Source organism: Oratosquilla oratoria, chromosome 20, assembly GCF_046742065.1.
Source record: "Oratosquilla oratoria isolate Oo_2021 chromosome 20, ASM4674206v1, whole genome shotgun sequence".
NCBI classification, from domain to species: Eukaryota; Metazoa; Arthropoda; class Malacostraca; order Stomatopoda; family Squillidae; genus Oratosquilla; species Oratosquilla oratoria.
In genome coordinates, this window is record NC_134796.1 from 55,338,643 (window position 1) to 55,356,142 (window position 17,500).

At 37.5% G+C, this 17,500-nt stretch overlaps 1 protein-coding gene across 4 annotated transcripts in view; it reads right to left on the bottom strand.

Moving 5' to 3' along the window:
• The window catches only part of LOC143036589 (irregular chiasm C-roughest protein-like), a 487,628-nt gene that overhangs the window by 156,009 nt on the left and 314,119 nt on the right, over nucleotides 1-17,500 (bottom strand). For all 4 annotated transcript variants that reach the window (XM_076204147.1, XM_076204146.1, XM_076204145.1 and 1 more), the window contains 2 exons: nucleotides 15,361-15,549; nucleotides 11,852-11,979 (listed from right to left, as the gene is read on the bottom strand). In XM_076204147.1, coding sequence (XP_076060262.1) covers nucleotides 11,852-11,979; nucleotides 15,361-15,549 — 317 coding nt within the window. The remainder of the gene's footprint in view (nucleotides 1-11,851; nucleotides 11,980-15,360; nucleotides 15,550-17,500) is intronic.

Genomic DNA, 17,500 nt, shown 5'->3' on the forward strand with positions numbered 1-17,500 from the left:
CCTTACTCCCCTCCTCCCCCTCTCTCTCCCCCACTCCCCAATCTCTCTCTCGTTACTCCCCTCCCTCCCTGACTCCCTTCTTGTCCGTTGCCACTCCTCCACTCCCCCAATCCCCCACCACAAGACGCCGACTTCCCCCTCATTGGATTTTCTGTCTTTCTTTCACCCTCAATTACCTTCCGCCTTATCCTCCCCCCTTCCCCCCTTCTCTCTCCCCTTCCTCACTCTCCTTCCCCCCTCCACTTCTCCCTTCGACCCTCTTATTGCCTGTCTGTCATTCTTGTTGCAGGTCTGTCTGCCTGTCTCTCTTTCTGTGTATTTATCTTTATATATATTTTCGTCACTCCTAGCTTCTCTTTTTCTTGTTTCTTTAGTGGGTTATTTATTTTTTCGTCTCTACTTCAATAGCCTCCCTCTGATTATTTCTTTTTTTCTTAAATATTTATAATACATTCCACCGTCACCCACTAAAAAAAAAAAATAAAAAAAAATAAACAAATAAAAAATAAATAAATAAAAAAGTCACCCACTAAAAAAAAAAAAATCTCCACTTTATATCTCCAACACATGTTCCCTCCTGACCTCAAACCACACACACACACACACACACACACACACACACACACACACACACACACACACATACACACTAGTTCACTCCTCTTACGGTCTCCATCACATATTCCTTCCTGCAACAATTCTTCACCACAGTCTCGCCCGTTAAGAGAACGCCCGATCTGTCTGTCTAAACTCCCTAATTGCCTCCTCCTCCTCCTGCGAACTCTCCCTACCCCTCCACTCCACGACATTCACGCAGGGAGACTCCTGCATTACTTCCTCCTTCTCCTCCATCCCTTCTTCTCCACCATCCCTTCTTATCCTCCTCCTCCTCTTCCTCCTCCTCCATTACTATTCCTTCGCCTCCATCCCTTCTACTACACCATCCTTTCTTCTTCTTCTTCTTCTTCTTCTTCTTCTTCTTCTTCTTCTTCTTCTTCTTCTTCTTCTTCTTCTTCTTCTTCTTCTTCTTCTCCTCCTCCATTACCCCTCCTTCTCCTCCACCCCTCCTTATCCTTCTTCTTGTTTTCCTCATTCTCCATTACATCTTCTTTATCCTCCATTCCTCCTCCTCCTCCTCCTCCTCCACTTCCTCTCCTTCTCCCCATCCTTTCTTCCCCTCTTTCTTCTCCTCCTCCTCCTCCTCTTTCTCCTCTACTCCTGTATCCCTTCTTCTCCTCCTCCTCTACTTCTTTTTTTTTCATCCGCTCCCTCTCCTTCCCATCCATTCCTTCTTCTCCTCCTCTACTCCCTCTCCCTCTCATCCATCCCTTCTTCTCCTCTTCTTCCATCTGTACCACCTACTCCTTTTCCTCCACTTTCTCCTCCACTCACTCTCCTTCTTCTCCATCCTTTCTTCTCCTCCTGCTCCACATCCTCTCCCTCTCCTCCATCTCTCTTCTCCTGCTCCTCCTCCATTCCCTCTCCCTCTCCTCCATCTCTTCTTCTCCTCCTGTCCCTCCTCCTCCTCCTGTTCCTCTTCTTCCTCCTCTTTGGCCTCGCCCGAAATGGTCAGACATCTTTTCGGTTTTATTTTTCTTCTTCTTCTCTTCAGTTGGACGTTTTTGTCTCCCTCACCTTCTCCACCACTCAAAACCGAGGCTCACTTCAGATCTCCAACACCGACTAGCACCTTGGTATGTATCTTCTTCCACGTTCTTCTTCATATTTTTTCCTGGCAGTCTTCGTTTCATGTACTTTCACCTTTTTCTTTTTTCTCAAAATTTCACCTTCAATTTCCCCTTTTCTTCTTCCTCGAAGTTTCAGCTTCAATTTCTTCGGCTCATACCGCTCCTCATGTTCTCTTCTCTGCCTCTTCTTCTCCTCTTCCACCTTCCCCCATCTCCTTCCCTGGCCATCCTCCTCTTCCTCCACCTCTTGTCTCTTCCTCCCCTTGTCCCTCCTCCCCTCTTCCCCCTCCTATCTCTTCCCCTATTCTTCCATAACCTTCCCCCATTCCCTCCCCTTCTTCTTCCTATCTCCTTCCATCTGTTTCCTGCCCTCCTTTCCTTCCTTATGCTCCCTTCCCTGACCCTACATTCCCCCCTTTCCCTTCCCCTCTTCCCCCTTTCCCCCGACCTCCTCCCCTTCCCCCTCCTCAGGTCCCCTAAGAAACCGGGGCAGGTTCAAGGGAAAAGTACACTTCGACCAGACGCTCGAGTTTGTTTGTGCTTTGTTCGGGTCGGCATTGTGTCAAGTCGCCGCGCGGGTCCTGCGTTCAAGGGGGACCTATGAGGATCATTGTTGGAGGAGCAGCTCTATATAAGACACAAGGATCGTGCCTCTTCCTCTCGCCCCCCCTCCTCCCCCCATTTTTTTTTTAAAGTCATCATCTCGAGAGATTGTTAAGTTTAGGGGAAAAGAATGTGATGTTCAACTTTTGTCTATTTTGGTCTTGCTACCCCTCCCCGCCAACGCCTTTTTTTTTTTTTTTTTTTTTTTTTTTGGTAGTCTGAGCATAAGTTTACAAATGGTACATCAACTGAACCCTGAACATCTCCAAATAGTTTATTCTGGTTGTCGACTAAAGGTTATATTTGGTTGAAAGGAACTCGGCGTCTTTAACAACTTAGAAAAAAGTAATGAATAGAAAATAAATAAAAACTACAATTGTTCTTCGATTCTTATATTAAGCAGCACAGAAATGCATTTATACATACATAGGTGCACACACACATATATAAATGCATACACACACACACACACACACACACACACACATACACACATATATATAAACACACATATATATATATACATATATATATAAACACACACACATATATATATATATATATAAAAATATATATATATATATATATATATATATATATTACATTTACTGTTGACATGGTTTTCTCCTCTGGAATAATTCTTCATGCATCTTATAATCCCTTTATGCCGGAAATTTTATGATCTGTTGCTTTCAGTTTCAATGGTTACAAACCCACAGCCCTACAGTAGACGGTAATGGTCCTTAGACCTTCCCATCAGGCAGTACCAACCCCGAGGGGCTGGCATACGATCCTTTGCTCTTAGTAAAATAACACACCATCCCATTCCCTTGCACTGGGAAGCGAGAGACCCATGATAGGGCAGAACCTTGCGGTGAGCCGTTTTTTTTTTTTTTTTTTTTTTAAGGTTCCTACTCAAAATTATTTGATTTTGTTCTACATTCCTTTTTGTCACCATTATCACGCCCAACTAGCATTTTTATTAATGTGTGATTTTATTCTGGCCTGTCGATAAACGTTTTTTATTTCCTCAAAGGAAATTTTAATAAAGATATCTATGCGACGTACTTCCTCCTTGCTCCCCTAATCCTTCTTTACTTCTCCTCCTCTTTCTTCCTCTCCTTCTCGTATTACTGCAATTATCATGATTATCTTTATCATCTCTATTATGTTATCTACTTCTCTTGGGAGGATATACATGAACTTCCTTTTATCCATAACAGTGCAGACTCCTTGAGACTATGATATGTTTTGATATCTCTTGATATTGTTGGTGTTTTGATGAGGCTGTTGGTTATGGTGTGGTATTGTGGTTGTTGTTGTGATTGGTTTTGTTTTGTTGATGATGTTGTTTGTTTTGTTGTTGTTGTTGTTATTGTATTTGTTCTTATAAGAGAACAGCACACTGACTTGAAGTGTATCAAGCAAAGAATGTTGAGACATTTTTACTCTACTGATACTTGAAAATTATTTTGATTTTGATTTTTTTTTTTTTTCAAGAGCGTTTTTATTTCACTTTCTTGTCGGGTTTTTTATTTTAGTTTCTTGTCGAGCTTTGAAATATTAAAATGAATAGATATATATGTAAACAGTTTAGCTTTGAATGACGACTGCCAAAATACGCTCCAGCATTTCAAAGAATTCTTTGTCCTAACTGCCAGGAGGTGCCAAGATAAGGGGGAGGGAGGAGGGTGGAGGGGAGTGGAATATATAGAAAATGGAATGGGTGGGAGAGCTTTCTATGCCTTTTTCTTTTTAGCTAACCCCCATGTAGGGGGAAAACGCCTTTGGTATATGTATGTATGTATGTATGTAACTGCTACATTCTCGATTTCTCTTATTATCATCAAACACAAGCCGACTGCAGAATCAATTAATTAATGAAGATCAGCCTAGTTCCTGAATATCATAACTATTACCAGACACTACCGGATATCTATTAAAAAAAAAAAAAAAAAAAAAAAAAAAAAAAAAAAAAAAGAAATGGTGATCGATGCCGTTAGCCAATATAGCGTTCGAACACGGGAAGGAAATCGGTTTGGCTGAAAGGGACTCTATCGTCTTTGAATACGAAGGATCGTAATCTCCCCAACAGCTCGAAGCCTCCTAGCGTGATCCTCTTGTGCTATCTATTGGCAAAAGAAGGGTCTTAGGACTCCCATAATGAAAAAAAAAAAAAAAAAAAAAAAAAAAAAAAAAAAAAAAAAAAAAAAATTTTTTTTTTTTTTTTTTTTTTTTTTTTTGCCCTATAATTGTGAGACGGCGATTCTGTGAGATCCACTACTATTCTTTGGTCGTCCTGTTGGTAGTACTGTTATTAGTACTGCTCGTGCTTTTACGTTTGTTAGTAGTACTGATACTACTACTTCTGATGTTAGAGGTTTTACTTCGTGTTGTTAGTAGTTTGTCGTTTATCGGTATCGATAAAAGTATTTTTTTTATATTTAGTGTCATTTTTTCATATTTTTATCATTATCTCCTTTGCTCGCTGTCCGAGCGGATTAGAGCGTCACTCTTTACGGCGGAGGTCTAGGTGACGGCGGTGCAAACCCAGCCGCCAGCGAGTTGGACCAATGGTATGGTTAATTAAAATCCGCGCCATTAAGTCCTCTGTAAAGGGCATCGTTCTAGCTTACTGATAAGGGTTGGGGTGGGTCAATAGTACTATTAATGATATTGCGATCACGACCCATGAAATGGTCTTGCTACAGCCTTTCTGTTTTTTTATCATCTAGTAACAAACATTTTGAATAAAATATTCCAAGATTTGATAAAGAATAAATAAAAAAAATTAATAATTCTAAATTCGGAGGACTTTTCTCGTGAATAAATTCCCAGGCGGCAAGCGGACTAAATCAAGCATAAATTTAAATATAGAATATAAATATTAATATAAATATAAATATTGATATAAAAATATTAATAAATATAGATATATCAATAAATATAGATATAAATACATATATATATATATGAAAAAATATATAAATCGTGAAGTATGATTTACGGCCGAATATATCAATTGAAATTTAATGCTTATGCAGTTCGTTCACATCATTGTTATGTGGCTGTACCGAGTAATGGTTACGAGTAGTAAACAGATTTCTCAAACGGGAATATGCTAGCAGACAGCATTTGAAATTATGCTAGATTGACAAAAATAACGCTAAATCTTTTGGTCCCCTTTATACGTTCAGTTTCTGTTATATATATCTTTTCATTAATATAATGCATTTCTGGGGAAAATATGCTCTATTTGGCATAACTATGCTACATTAAGTCACCCGTCTAAGGACTTCCTAAGGGAACAGAGAAGGAGATTGAGACTGATCAGAAATCTTTGAGAAAGGACTCCTCTAAGAATTGGTAGTTTATCAACAACAATAACGCAGATTACGAAAATAGATCGATCTTTTTGTGTTGATGAAAGGAAAACGAATGTATATAAATTAGAATATAATGTAGATAAATCAAAACATAATAAAACAAAATAAAATAGAATAAAAGATAAATAAAATAAAGTACAATAACGCAGATTACGAAAATTAATCGATTTATGCTGATGAAAGTGAAGCGAATGAAGATAAATAAAAATATACTGTAGATAAATTAAAGTATAATAAAACAAAACTTAGCAAATAAAATAAATTAAGATAAAGTACAATAAAAATAAATAAAATAAAATAAAATTAAATAACATTAAAACTGAATAAAAAAAAATCACGTTTGTGAAAGAATAGTTTGTTTTCCATTTCTTTTCGAAACACAAGAATTGAACAGAACGCTGAGAGGAACGTCTACTTTCTTAAGAACAAAAGCAAATGTTTGTTATTCAACTGTTCTCTGAGGAAGAACAAAGCCGAAGAAAAAAGAAAAAAGAATAAAAGGTAAAAGGCTTAAAGATGCCGTAACTCTGACCAGAAACTCCCTATGTACTTCCCTTCTCCTCCTCCACAACTCCACACTCCCTCCTTCCCTCCTCCCCCGTTCCTCCTCCTCCTCCTCTCATTCACTCTCCCCCCCCCCGCCTCCTCACATCCTCCCCCCATGAGGATCAGGGCACTTGGAGGCGCAAGAAAGTAGGATGACTGAGAAAGAAAACATATCATGGTGGAGATGGACATAGTGGTGGTGGTGGTTGGAGTAGGTAGAGGATGATGATGACTGTGAAAGGTGTTGGAGGGTAGGGATTGGATGTAAGAAATGTATATATACATACATACATACAAACATATATATATATATATATATATATATATATATGTGTGTGTGTGTGTGTGTGTGTGTGTGTATATATATATATATATATATATATATATACACTTTGAACTGTGAAGACAAAAAATTATTCTTCAAACTGAAGAATTTGAATCTTAAGGTAGCCAAAGCTATTAGCGCAGTTGACTTCAATCAAAATTGTATACGTGAAAACCTGTGCCCTAGATATATATATATATATATATATATATATATATATATAGATATATATATATATATATATATATATATATACCAGCTCACATAACCAGAAGAAAAAGAAAAACAATAATAACAAGAAAAAGAAGAACAATAAGAACCCGAAAAAGAAAAAGAACAAGGACAAGAAGAAGAAGACGAATTAAAACGTAAACGAGAAAAAAATCGAACTAAAGACGAGATTATATCAAGAAAATGGAAGTAGTGTGACGATCAAAGGAGACACAATGAGAATTAATGATAAAGAATAGATAAGAAAAAATTACGATAAAAGAGGCGCGAGATAACCAATTGGGACAAGAAGAAGAAGAAGAAGAAGAAGAAGAAGAAAGTAAGAAGACGAAGAGGGACAAGAACTGAAAGAAAGAATTTTAGAAAGAAAATATGAATAAAGAAGAGGATTTCTAAGGAGGATATCAAACGAAATGAAAACTACGAAAGAGAAGTAAAATATTTATTAAGGAAAAGTAAAGTCATTAAAGAAGAAGAAAAAAGAAAAGGAAGAAGAGGAGAGGAAGGAGGAGGAGGAGGAGGAGGAAGAGGAACAGTAGGGAGAGGAGGAGAATAAGAAGGACAAACAGTAGGAGGAGAACGAGGAAGGAGAAGAAGGGGAGGAAGGAGAGGAGGAGGACGTGGACGAGAAAGTTAAGAAGGAGGAGGAGGAGGAGGAGGAGGAGGAGGAAAAGAAGGAGGAATGTGTAGGAGAATAAGAAGGACAAACAGTAGGAGGAGAACGAGGAAGGAGAAGAAGGGGAGGAAGGAGAGAAGAAGGGCGTGGACGAGAAAGTTAAGAAGGAGGAGGAGGAGGAGGAGGAGGAGGAGGAGGAGGAGGATGGAATGTGTAGGTGAAGGCGGAGAATGAATGATGATGGGGAGGAGGAGGAAAAGAGGAGGAGGAGGAGGAGGAGGAGAAGGAAAGGAGGTGATGATTAAGATGTACAAGAAGTAGAAGTAGAAGAAAAAGAAGAAAAAATGAAATGAAAAAGAAGAAGAAAAGTACAAGACGAAATTAACCCATTCAACTCCGATGACAAGATGTCTTGTCATTTGGTCAAATAAAACAAAAAATCATAAAACACCAAAATGTTTGATCAAACACCAGAAAAATATGACGTCAGTCCTCGCTTCGCTGCGAGCGAAGCGAGGACTGACGTCATATTTTTCTGGTGTTTGATCAAACATTTTGGTGTTTTATGATTTTTTGTTTTATTTGACCAAATGACAAGACATCTTGTCATCGGAGTGGAATGGGTTAAAGAAGATCAAAGGGATAAAAAAAAAAAAAGAAGAGGAAAAAGGAGGTGGAGGGGAATATAGGGAATATGAACAATAAAGAAGAAGACGAAGAAGAAGAAGAAGAAGAAGAAGAAGAAGAAGAAGAAAGAAGAAGAAGAAGACGAAGAAGAACAACAAGAAGAACAAGAAGAAGAAGAAGAAGAAGAAGAACAAGAACAAGAAGGAGGAGGAGAAGAAAAAGAAAAAGAAGATAAAAAGGAGAAGAAGAAGAAAAAGAAGATAAAAAAGGAGAAGAAGAAGAAAAAGAAGATAAAAAAGGAGAAGAAGAAGAAAAAGAAGATAAAAAAGGAGAAGAAGAAGAAAAAGAAGATAAAAAAGGAGAAGAAGAAGAAGAAGAAGAAGAAGAAGAAGAAGAACAACAACAACAACAACGAAGAGAAACATCAGGGTATTTCACAAGTGAGAAAAAAAGGAGAGAGAGAGAGAGAGAGAGAGAGAGAGAGAGAGACAGACAGAGGGAGTAAAAATGTCAAGTGTGGCGAAAGAATGGGCAGAAAAAGGACAGATGTGTCTGTGTGGCGGTCTAGCGAGGGGGAAGGAAAAGGTCAAGGAGATTTTTCTTTTTCTTCTTTTTCTTTTGGGCCTCCGAAGCTTCGTGGCGGAGTCTCCCAAAGAGTCTCACTAAGATCCATTGGCCCGTTTAGGGTTTTATGTCTTTGGTGTTAGTTTTGGTGATAAGGACTGGACAGATGCTGGTGGTGGCAAGAGATGGCGGTAGTGGTGGTGGTGCAAGGGATATGGAGAGTGATGGAAAAGATGGGGTGATGGTGGAAGATAAGGAGGTGGGTAGGGGTGAAAACAGTGGTGAGATTTTAGGGTGGGGAAGAGGTGGTTGGGATGACCACCATCACCAGAGACACGTCACTGGTGATGGTGGTGATGGTGATAATGATGTTGATGGTGATGATGATAGTGATGGTGATTGTGATAATAACAGTCATGGTGATGATAATGGTGATGATAATGGTGGTAGTATTGGTAATGGTGATAATGGTAATTGGGGGTAATAGAAGACACAACCACCTCACGAATAACTAATCCTTTTCAGAATAAATCACTCCGATTTAATAGAAACCATCTGTCTTTAGCCATAATAAAATCTCTGAAGAGTTGCAACAATAATCGTCCCGAGAGTCTGTTCTCAAATGAATAAAATCGAAAGGTATTAGCCAGAATAAACACTTTACAGTGCTTCACCATAATGAAGTTCTTTAGTGACACAAAATGCGTAATATACATGTATTGACAACATTGAACAATATACTATCAAACACACATCAAGGATTTAAAACACGACCAATTTCCGAATTGGGTTTATGTCCTGAGCCCAAACGTCAGTACAAGTGCCGGTTGGCGAGTGCTGGATTAAGGGACCAAGGTGTATTGCCAACATTGAACAATACACTATCAAACTTACTAGAAAGACATGTAGAGAAGTCTTAGGATATACTGAAAGCATGGTAGAGATAATAGTTACTAATGATAGAATGATTTCAGTATAATAATTGTCAACAAGGAATGACCGTACAAGAACCCTGGAGATAGCTTCTGCAGAGAATTGATGATAGGAGCTTGTGAGAGTCTTGTGAGAGTCTGTGAGGGCATTGTTAACTCGGTCTTCGGATATCATTGTCTCTTCCATTTGAGAGAGAGAGAGAGAGAGAGAGAGAGAGAGAGAGAGAGAGAGAGAGAGAGAGAGAGAGAGAGAGAGAGAGAGAGAGAGAGAGAGAGAGAGAGAGAGAGAGAGAGAGAGAGAGAGAGAGAGAGACAGAAATATAGAGACAGACAAAGAGACAAAGAGACAGAGAGAGACAGAGAGGCGGACAGACAGACACACACACAGAAAGACGGTCGTGATTCCGGCTTCTCTCATACATACCCAATTACATCCATGCATACATATGTACAGATATGCATACATCAAACATACATAAATATATAAATAGGTGAGTACATACGTCCATGCATGCATACAGCCATCCGTACAGACATCAAACACACATATATACTTGAGTGCATAGATAAGCCCATAAACACACTCACATATACATAAAAACTCATACAAAATTCATGCACTTTCCATAGATTACACAGATCAAGAGCCATTTCACAATACAGAGGGACATGATACGTTGGATTTGCAAAATTGTTTGTTCTCTCTGTCTCTCTCTCTCTCTCTCTCTCTCTCTCTCTCTCTCTCTCTCTCTCTCTCTCTCTGTCTGGTCCTCCCCTCTACCATGAGGCAAACTCTCATATTTCCTAACCTTGAACAAATGTATCCACGCCACACCCCCATCCCCATCCTCCACCTCTCGCATGCAGTGTTCTACTTTAAGCCTTTTGCTGTGGAAAGAGCTTACTCTCAAGTCGACTCGAAATGTCTTTCAATTAATTATTACCTCGTGTTTCACTAAATGGAAAACCAGGACCCTTACGGTGGTTGGTAACAGTTCTCAGATCCTCTTTCTTGAAGATCTCCTTAGGACAAAACCTTGGACTGATATCTGTGTTGTATCACAGTGGGACTGTTTCTGTGTCACCGACTCAGGGTTGTAGAAAGGAGAGAACAGTCGACAGTTGTCAACTCTCCATATGTAAATTAAGTAAGAAATACAGCTGAAATTGATAGAGGGAGATCTTAGGCATGATCCGGAGACTGAGAGTAGACGGTGGTATTCTTAAAAAAAAAAACCTTACATAAATATTAAATAAATCATTGAAAGGGAAAGCTTTATATAAAGATTTTTTTTTAAGAATACCACCGTAAGAATCTTGAAAAAAATTCTTTCCTTATATAAATTATATATAAATCATTGGAAGGAAAATGTTTATACAAGGAAAGATGTTTTTCAAGAATACCGCCGTAAGAATCTTCCGGTGATATTCTTAAAAAAATCTTTCCTTATATAAATCTTTCCCTTCCAAGGATTTATATGAGATTTATATAAGGAAAGATTTTTTCTTGTTAATAATACCACCGTAAGAATCTTACGATAGTATTAAAAAAAAACTTCCCTTATATAAATCTTTCCCTTCCAAGGATTTATATAAGATCTATATAAGGAAATATTTTTTTTTAAGAATTCCACTTTGTGCTACAGCTCCTGATGGAATTGAGGGAGTTGACGTGTTTTGAAAATGGACCATCTGATACAAGCAGGTACACGTCACTGGGTCCTATCATCGTCTGTCGTCTGGGAGATCAAAAATGTTGTAATCTATCAACTTCGTCTTCACACCTTTCCATCGCGTTTTATCATTTGCTTCTTCTTTATGTGCCTCTTGCTTCATTCCCTCTTTCTTCTCTTCTTCCCTTTTCTTTCTACCTTCTGTATCTCCCCCATTACTTCGTCTCCTTTTCTCTTTATTAATTTTCTTTCTTCATTTCTTTTTCTTCATCTTCAAACTCTTATCTATGTATCTATATACCAAGGGCTTTTTCCCCCTTATAAGGGAGGTAGCCAAGCCAAAAGGCTCGTACCTACTCCCACCCGCTCCACTTCCATCCACCACCCTTCCATCCCTCTTATCTTAGCTCCTCATGGATGACGGGTCATGCCTGTATCCTCTCCACTATCTTGGGTCAGAATCAATGCAGCAAACTTACTTTCTGTTATGTATTACTCCCTTGTTGCCAAGTACCTCATTTAATCTTTTTTTCACTTCCCTTTTCCTTCTCTCTCCCACATTACCTCGTCTCCCACCCTCCATCCCCCTCCTCCTCTCCCACCTCCCTCCCTCCTCCTCCTTACCTCTCCCACCCGCTCACCTCCTTCCACCCTCCTTACCTAAAGGTCAGCTGTGATGGGTTTCCAACTGCTGAGCACGTCAATGTTGCCGTCTGGCCTTCCTTGTATCCCTCCTCTCTGTCATGGGTGATTGTGACGTCCGGAGGGTAGGTCACCTCCAGACGTATCTGGAATACAAAAGAAGCAATATAGGAAAGTGGCAGCGGACCAAGAGGAGAGAACGCAACACAATTAGCTTGATTTGAAGTTGAGAGTGAGGTTATGAAAAGTAATGGCATTAGTATTGGAATTTTGCGAAAAAGGGGGTAGGATCACGCAAACGGGGGGAGGGGGGAGGTGGATGTGCTCTAAAGGGGGGGGGGAAGGGAGGGTGTCATATACGTATTAAAGTGGGGGGGGAGGGTTCAGGATATACTGAGGGTAGGATGTGTATCCAATGCACTCTTTCTGGCCACAGAGGTGAGAGTGATGATGATGGAATGGTAATGATGATAATTATTATGATAATGATGATGATAATGTGGTGGTTGCAATGATGATGATGATGATGATGATGATGATGATGATGATGATGATGATGATGATGATGATGATGATGATGATGGTGGTGGTTTGTGATGATGGTGGTGGTTGTGATGATGATGATGATGATGATGATGATGATGATGATGATGATGATGATGACGACGATGATGATAAAGTGGTGGTTGCGATGATGATGATGATGATGATGATGATGATGACGATGATAATGATGATGATGATGATGATGATGATGATGATGATGATGATGGTGGTGGTTGTGATGATGATGATGATGATGATGATGATGATGATGATGATGATGATGATGATGATGATGATGATGATGATGGTGGTGGTTGTGATGATGATGATGATGATGATGATGATGATGATGATGATGATGATGATGATGATGATGATGATGATGATGATGATGATGATGATGATGATGATGATGATGATGATGATGACGACGATGATGATTCATGAATGCGGTTACTCTTTCCCATTAAACAGATGTTTGATGGAGAGTAGGTCGATTATACAAAATTTATTCAAAATTTCTCCATCCACCAGTCATTACATGAAAAAATATATTCTTCCCTGTTAGTCAAGCTCCACATATTTATCTGTCTATATCTATATAATATATGTATACACAACCTACCTACATACACACACACACACATACACACACACACACACACACACACACACACACACACAAACACATTCATAATTACATAACTTCATATGTACACAAATACATACGAGTATATACATAAATATATACATATATACATACATACAGACAGAGATACATAGGATATTCATACCTACCTACTTGAAAACATACATGTACTTCCTGTAAACACCCATTATGTATGTACACACAATTACACCTCTACATATCTATGCATACACGTATGTCACCCCAAATTTCTCTAAAAGGCCTCACAGATATCAGGGCTAACAAACCCAGGAAACCCCATTAAACACGCAAAACGCAACAGAACGAACAAAACAACGCATAGTCGAAACGCAAGCATAAAATTTCAGCATTTGGGTATGCTGAACTGTGATCAACAGCATCGGAACAAGCGCCGAGCGCATTCAACTCCTATTCTCGTAATGCACAGACCAGCGAATTTCATTTGCATCGAGTTGAAAAAAGGACAAAATATTATGAATCAGTAAATCAATAACAGGATGGAATTCGATTAAAAAAGAAAACGGAAAAATTCAAATTCGAAAAAACGTAAAAAAAAAAGAAGAAAAAACGAGAGATGAATAAAAGATGAGGTTGAATGCCCCACTGTAGAGAACGCTAGTGAGCAGGATCTATTGAATTCAGAGCAAGATATAAATAGATTTAAGCGTCAAAGGTATATATATAATTTGATAAATGAATGCGATATAAAATCACTGAAAAGGTTGAAACGGACTACCTTGATGTTATATTGTGTTATCATAAAGCCTTATCTTATCAGTATTGTATGATTTTCGCTTAAACAGTTCATATACTTCTGGAGTACGGTCTAAAGAATAACTACTTTGATATGATATGAGGTCACCATAAAAACTCACAACTTGCATATAGAGTACGATCCCATCATTACAATTGGATATCAAAGTTCAACATAAATCTCATACTCTGCATATAGAGTATACGATTCCATCATTACAACATCATATCTAAAACCATCGTGGTGATTTTCTTTTTTCTTTTTTTGGTCATTTCTGAAGCGGGTTGCATTTCAAACGTGGCTTCCGTTATAAATGACACGAAACTGACAAATTACACATCTGGGTGAATCGTACCGTGAAATTTCCGTGATCCGCGACTAAAGAAGAATCAAGAAAATGGGATCAAATCGCCCGCGTCTATAGAAACGAAGATGAGATGATCCGACCACCAATTCCCACTCTCCGATCCCCTCTTTTATACGAAAGGTCGGGGCATAAGTCGAAGCAAATAATCGACAAGAATCTATACCAAACAAAGGGAGGTTGAAAATTTCGGACACGGCGCGAGGTTATCGCACAAAAGGACACCAGGGAGCCAAGTTTTGATATTCGCGAATCTGCTTTTACGCGACGAAAGTAATCAACATATTATATCTGCTAACGTCAAGTTATCGTATTTGATTAGCGCATTCGTGAATACTGAATACAATGATATCAGTCATTCTTAGGTCACAAAGGCTCGGGTGGTCATTTAATTATTCTACCTAATCACATATGTGAGGAAATAGATTTCGATTTCAACGGAAAATGGGATTGCTTAGTTACGTAAGCTACTGATATATTCACAAATGCACACGGACAAGTCCACACAAACAAAAGCACAGACATACACTCATACATACACATACATACACACACACACACACACACACACACACACACACACACACACGCGCGTGCGCGAACATACAGAAAAACACAAACGCACGTACACGCAAACACACACACACACACACACACACACACACACACACACACACACACACACATACACTGAATTGAGTGGCGATCTATACTTAGAACATATCTAAAGTTAATGTACGAGTACATTTGTCAATGTATAGTAATTTGTAAAGTATTCTTTCTTTCCATTCCCGTGCGTAGTATTGACTTGATATTTTGTAGTCATTAGCTTAAAAGCTTCAGTTACACCTCTATGGACCAGGGTCACGAAGCATGATTTTATGATTGCAAGTAAAAAATGAATAAATAGATAAATAAATAAAAAATATATAATAAAAAAGATCATGAAAATATATATATACAACCCCAGTAATCTATAATGGAAACATTTCTTTCAACCCAGTGTGTATGATTTAATAACGCCTCTATGAAACTGAACCACGAAACATTATTCAACGATTAAAATAGAAAAATAAAAAAACAAAACAAATAGATAATAAAATTACAATCCAAAAATACTCCTGAAGACCCAAGCCCTGGCTATAAAAAAAAAAAAAAAAAAAAAAAAAAAAAAAAAAATCCCCAGCCATTACCTGGGTTCTGAGAGGTTGATGCAGAGCTGGATTGAAAGCTGTGCAGGAGAAGAGAGCGTTGTCGTGTTCTTTAGTTGCAATAAAACTTAGACTTGACTTCGCGTCCCTTCGATGACCATCTTCCAGAAGCTCTGTCGAGTACTCGATGCCCTCCGTGATCACCCGGCCGTCGCCGTCCAGCCACTGGATCTAAGAGGAGAAAGAAAAGACAAGAAATTGAATAAGACATAGAAGAAAGCCATGATATCAATAACGATAATGATTATAATTATTATAATGATATCAATGTAATGAAATGTAATATATAATTGATTTGCAGGAAATAAAACTATAAATAAGGAGAAAGAAAAGACAAAAAATTGAATAGACATAGAAGAAAGCCATGATATCAATAATGATAATGATTATAACAATTATAATGATGATATCAATGTAATGAAATGTAATATATGATTGATTTGCAGGAAATAAAACAATAAATAAGGAGAAGGAAAAGAAAAAAGATTGAATAAGATATAGAAGAAAACCATGATATCAATAATGTTAATGATTATAATCATTATATGACACTAATGTAATGAAATGTAATACATGACTGGTTTGGTAGAAATAAAACAATAGATAATTGGGAGACGGTCGACAAGGCAACCGAAAATGCACAAATGAATAAATAAAACAAAATAAATCTACAACAACAACAACAACAACAAAAATAATAAATAAATAAATCGATGAAATATGATACGTTTTGGTGTACATTAAAAAGAAGCAGAGCTACTCCAGGTTTCGTCCTTGTACATGTTGAGCAATGACGAAGAACAGCATCACTACTTCAATAAGCGAAAGAAAATGATGGAATGAAAATGAGCCAATAAAGTGTGATGAACCGGAAATGGAAAAAATAAAAAGCAAAAACCAAAAAATTGATTTGGTTATGAATAATAATGACAAAAATGATGAAGAAGACCTGATGAAAATGAAAGAGAAAAAAAGAAGGAGAAATATTGGTGGAGGTCGAAGGCTTGAATATAAAGAGCTATATGAAAGCCAATATAAAAACAAAATAAAGTAAAAGCTGAAGATGTGAGGGGAAGGGAATAAACATGACATTTTCAGAGAAAAATGAAAAGAAATACATGCAAGAAAACTCGACCTGTGGAGGATTTCTAATGAAATTGAAAACAGCCAAAGTAGTACGTATGACATACATACATATATATATATATGTATATATATGTATATATACATATATACATATATATATATATATATATATATATATATATATATATATATATACAAAAGAGACATGTTATAAGAAAGACCAAAATATCACCACAAATGAGAAGATGAAAAGAGGCGAATCAGAGGAAGAATAACGAAGGGGGGAGAAAGTTCAAGAAGAAAAAAGAAAAGACAGAATAAATGAAGGAAGGGAGAGAGAGCACCGATAAAAGAGGAAGAAGTTAGAAAAGAAGGGAGATGGAATGGGACACGAGAGTTTGTGAAGATACAGAAAGAGAAAAGTATACAGAGAGAGAGATTGAATGAGGAACCTGGATTTGAGACTAAATGGAATAAAAATATATAAGATAAAATAGAACACGGCAAAAAAATTGATTCAATCAATAATATGAAATATAAATTTAATTAAGTGGTCTTTAAGAATTCATAGAATATAGGTGGCTAACAAAGGAAATAAATAGAATAGATAGTAAAGAAATTAGAAAGTAAAATCATGATACGGTTGGGTAAATAAAAAAAAGGTGAAGAAAATGAAACACAGAAATATTCGGAGGATCATTGAGAACACATAGATTACATAAATACGTAGACAAAAAAAAAAAAAAAAAAAAAAAAAAAACAATGTAAGACCATAAGACAAAGAACATCATAAGAAAAAAATGTAGAAAAAATTCTTAATGCGAGTAAATACCATTATATCACGCAGCCAATCCTTATTAAAGAAAAAACACTTATAGATAATGGACGACTGGCCTTATAAATACTACGACTCAACGAAATAACAATTGTCCTTTATATTCATTTGTCCTTTTTTGTCCTTTTTCGGTTTAGTAAATAAAAATAAGTGAACGTTTGTCGTTTTTATATATTCGCCACTGATTGTTTTATTTATATG